Source organism: Cucurbita pepo, chromosome 16, assembly GCF_057944985.1.
Source record: "Cucurbita pepo subsp. pepo isolate OVF chromosome 16, ASM5794498v1, whole genome shotgun sequence".
Lineage (NCBI taxonomy): Eukaryota > Viridiplantae > Streptophyta > Magnoliopsida > Cucurbitales > Cucurbitaceae > Cucurbita > Cucurbita pepo.
Genome location: NC_141813.1, coordinates 734,497 through 737,726, shown reverse-complemented (window position 1 = coordinate 737,726; position 3,230 = coordinate 734,497). Strand labels below are relative to the sequence as shown.

The following is a 3,230-nucleotide window of genomic DNA, read 5'->3' as shown; positions in this document are numbered from 1 at the left end:
CAGAACAAGTAGCTACCAAAATTTATATGATTGTGAGATTCCATATCGATTGGAGAGGGGAACAAGGGCGTGGAAACCTCTTCCTAGTAGGTACGTTTTAATGAGGCTGATAACGACACGTAACGGGCCAAAGCGGACAATATTTACTAGTGGTGGGCTCAGGCTGTTACTCCGCTACTAGATAAACTTTTTTCCACATATTAATGACCAAAAAAATTTCTCGACGGAACGTTTTTATCGTGTATTGTTCTTAGTTGATTCCTTTTTTTTTGAAGTAATAGAGAATGGTAAAGAAGTTGCAAAGAGCAATAGAAGATACTTTGATTCAAGAAAAATGAGTTATTGAATCATTGTGTTGGCCGCAAAGCACCAAAGACGAGGCTTGTGAGCTATCAACCATCCAAAGAACCAAACAAAGATGAGCTCTCTTCACTTAGGCTACCAAACCCGAACTCCAAACGCAGGCTAAACAACTCTCCGAAATCCACCTCGAGACTTCACGAACCTCGGTTCCTAACCCCGACCCTGCCCCCCAAACGCCCCCTTAAAAGACTGAGAAGTACAAAGCTACACCATTTCTGTAATAGCGCAAGTCATTGTCCACTTTGGCCCGTTACAAAGTGTATTAGAATACATCACCATGTAACAACTCAAGCCCACGACCAGCAGATATGGTCCTTTTTTGGGTTTTTCTTTTCGGGTTTCCCCTCAAGGTTTTTAAAATCCATTTACTAGAGATAGGTTTCTACACCCTTGTAAAGAATGGTTCGTTCTCTTCCACAACCGACGTAGGACCTCACACACCAGAGGTGCAAGGTACTGGTTGGAGTAGGGCTAGACCCTCTCCATAGTAGAGGCGTTTTAAAATCGTGAGGCTAACAGCGATACGTAACAAGCCAAAACGAACAAGGGCTTGAACTGTTACAATTTTCCTCCGAGTACGAACAATCAAATGCATCGACAAAGAAGACATAGTTCAGAGAGCTACAACAGACAAGAACAGCCGGACATAATGAGGATGGATATCAGCATTTGCAGAACATGAAGAACATGTTTGAAGAACAAGCAATTCCAGAACATGTTCATTGTAAAAATGGCTAACATAATGGCTATAAGTAGTTATGCTTGACATAAAGGAACTGTTTCAATACAGATTTTGAGAGCTTTTATGAGTATCAGTACAACACTGAAAGATACACAAAAGGGTTGAACCAAAAAAAGAACTAAACTAAACTACAGAGAAGATCATAAGAATGGCAAAGAACACAGAATCCAGAATCCAGAATTCAAGAAGAAATTGATATCAAACTCAAATTCAGAAGCCCCAAGATTCAGTTTCAGTGCAATTCTAGAACAGAGAGAGTATCAATTTTGCCTATAAGCAATATAATTAGCTAAAGCAATCAATGGAGCAGCCTTCTGGGGATCAAACCCAGAGAGCTGATCCTGAGCATCTCTGTTCAATTTTTGAGCGAATTCCCTTGATTTTTCAATGCCCATGAGTTTTGGATATGTAACTTTATCAGCAACCAAATCCTTCCCGGCAGTTTTCCCCAATTCGTTTGAAGATTTTGTGACATCCAGAATATCATCCACTACCTGAAATAGCAATCCGATATACCTGGCGAAGTTTCGGAGTTTCTCAACTTCCTCGTTCGATCCGCCGCCGAGAATGGCTCCAAGAACCACTGCCGCTTCCAAAAGCGCGGCGGTTTTATGCAAATGGATGAATTCAAGCTGCTGAAGGCCTGCATCCGCCGCTCCTTCGGAGTTAATATCAACAACTTGGCCGGCGACGAGGCCCTCAGACCCAATCGACTTCGCTAACTCTCCAATTGCTCGAACGATCCGCGGCGGCGCTACGCCGATCGTCGACACCGCAACATGCTCAAAAGCGAAAGCCAAAAGCGCATCTCCAGCGAGAACAGCAACGTCCTCGCCGAATACCTTGTGATTTGTAGGTTTTCCTCGGCGCAAATCGTCGTTATCCATACAAGGAAGATCGTCATGGATCAAGGACATTGTGTGTATCATTTCCACAGCGCAAGCCGCCGGCATCGCCATGGATTCATTCCCGCCGACGAGTTCACACGCCGCGATGCAAAGAACAGGACGAACGCGCTTCCCGCCCGCCATTAAAGAATACCGCATCGCTTCATGAATCTTCAATGGTTCTCGAAGAAAAACCGCAGCATCCAAAGCTCGATTCACGGAATTCCCCTTCTGAACCATATACTCCTTGAAATTGAAAGTAGGTTTCCCTTCCTCCTCCTCCGTCAGAGTCTCCTCCTTGGCTAGAACTGCATAGACGGAAAGAGACGAAATCGACGAACTGGATAACCTCTGCCTCGAAATCACAAACGATTTCGACCCTCTTTTCAATGGAAAACAACTGGATCTACAAGCTTGAGTGAAAATGGAGCAGGATTGAAGCGACGCTGCCAAACTCACCGCACTCATCGTAACCTTGAAAATTGCTCGAGATTGATGGATATTGAGACTCAAAAATGGATACCCAGAAGCAGAAATGAAGAGAGGAGGGTGAGGAGAGAGTCAATAAAGGGCTGTAGAGTCCACGCTGCAGTGCCCACCAAAGAAACCCATAGACGTGGAGGAGAAATGGAGATGGGTTTGGTGGTGGGTGAAGCACTACACAGAGACCAACCAAGGAAGGAAGAAGGATTGGGGGAAAAGTGTGAAGATTGGATGGATGACGTTGCCAACACCCATTGGGTTCGTATCACAATCCCAAATCTCCCTTTATTGTGCCAAAATCGTGACACATTTGCTCATCCGTTTGCCAAAGAATATATCTATACTGCCGGCCATAGCATACACATTTTGTTGCTTTTGTGTGAACCAACTTATCAAGTATATACTCTCACCCACCATTAACTTCGATTTACAAGAATCTTTCGAACCATTGGAGCGGTGGGATTCCATATCTGTTGGAGACGAGAACGAGTGCGAGCAGGATGTTCACTCCGTAGGGTGTGGATTGTGAGATCTCACGTTGGTAAGAAGACATTTGACCCAAATGGTTTGTGAGATCTTAAAATCATGAGGTTGTCAGCTATATGGCAGTTGCCTTGGACTGTTACAAGTGGTACTAGAGTTAGATACCAAGTGGGGCTGTTACAAGTGGTACTAAAGCCAGATACCAAGTGGGGCTGTTACAATTGTTACTAGAGCCAAACACAAGTGGGGCTGTTACAAGTGTTACTAGAGCC

General features: G+C 44.3%; 1 protein-coding gene across 1 annotated transcript; it reads right to left on the bottom strand.

Moving 5' to 3' along the window:
* Window positions 1–1,106: 1,106 nt before the first annotated feature.
* On the bottom strand, window positions 1,107–2,793 carry LOC111777459 (geranylgeranyl pyrophosphate synthase, chloroplastic). The gene has a single exon (XM_023657078.2). The coding sequence runs from the start codon at window positions 2,458–2,460 to the stop codon at window positions 1,366–1,368; it is 1,095 nt and encodes a 364-aa protein (XP_023512846.1). The 5' UTR covers window positions 2,461–2,793; the 3' UTR covers window positions 1,107–1,365.
* Between the last annotated feature and the right edge of the window lie 437 nt (window positions 2,794–3,230).

Bases quoted from the DNA above. Each gene is read 5' to 3' on its own strand.
- LOC111777459 (XM_023657078.2), bottom strand. From the start codon at position 2,460: ATGAGTGCGGTGAGTTTGGCAGCGTCGCTTCAATCCTGCTCCATTTTC.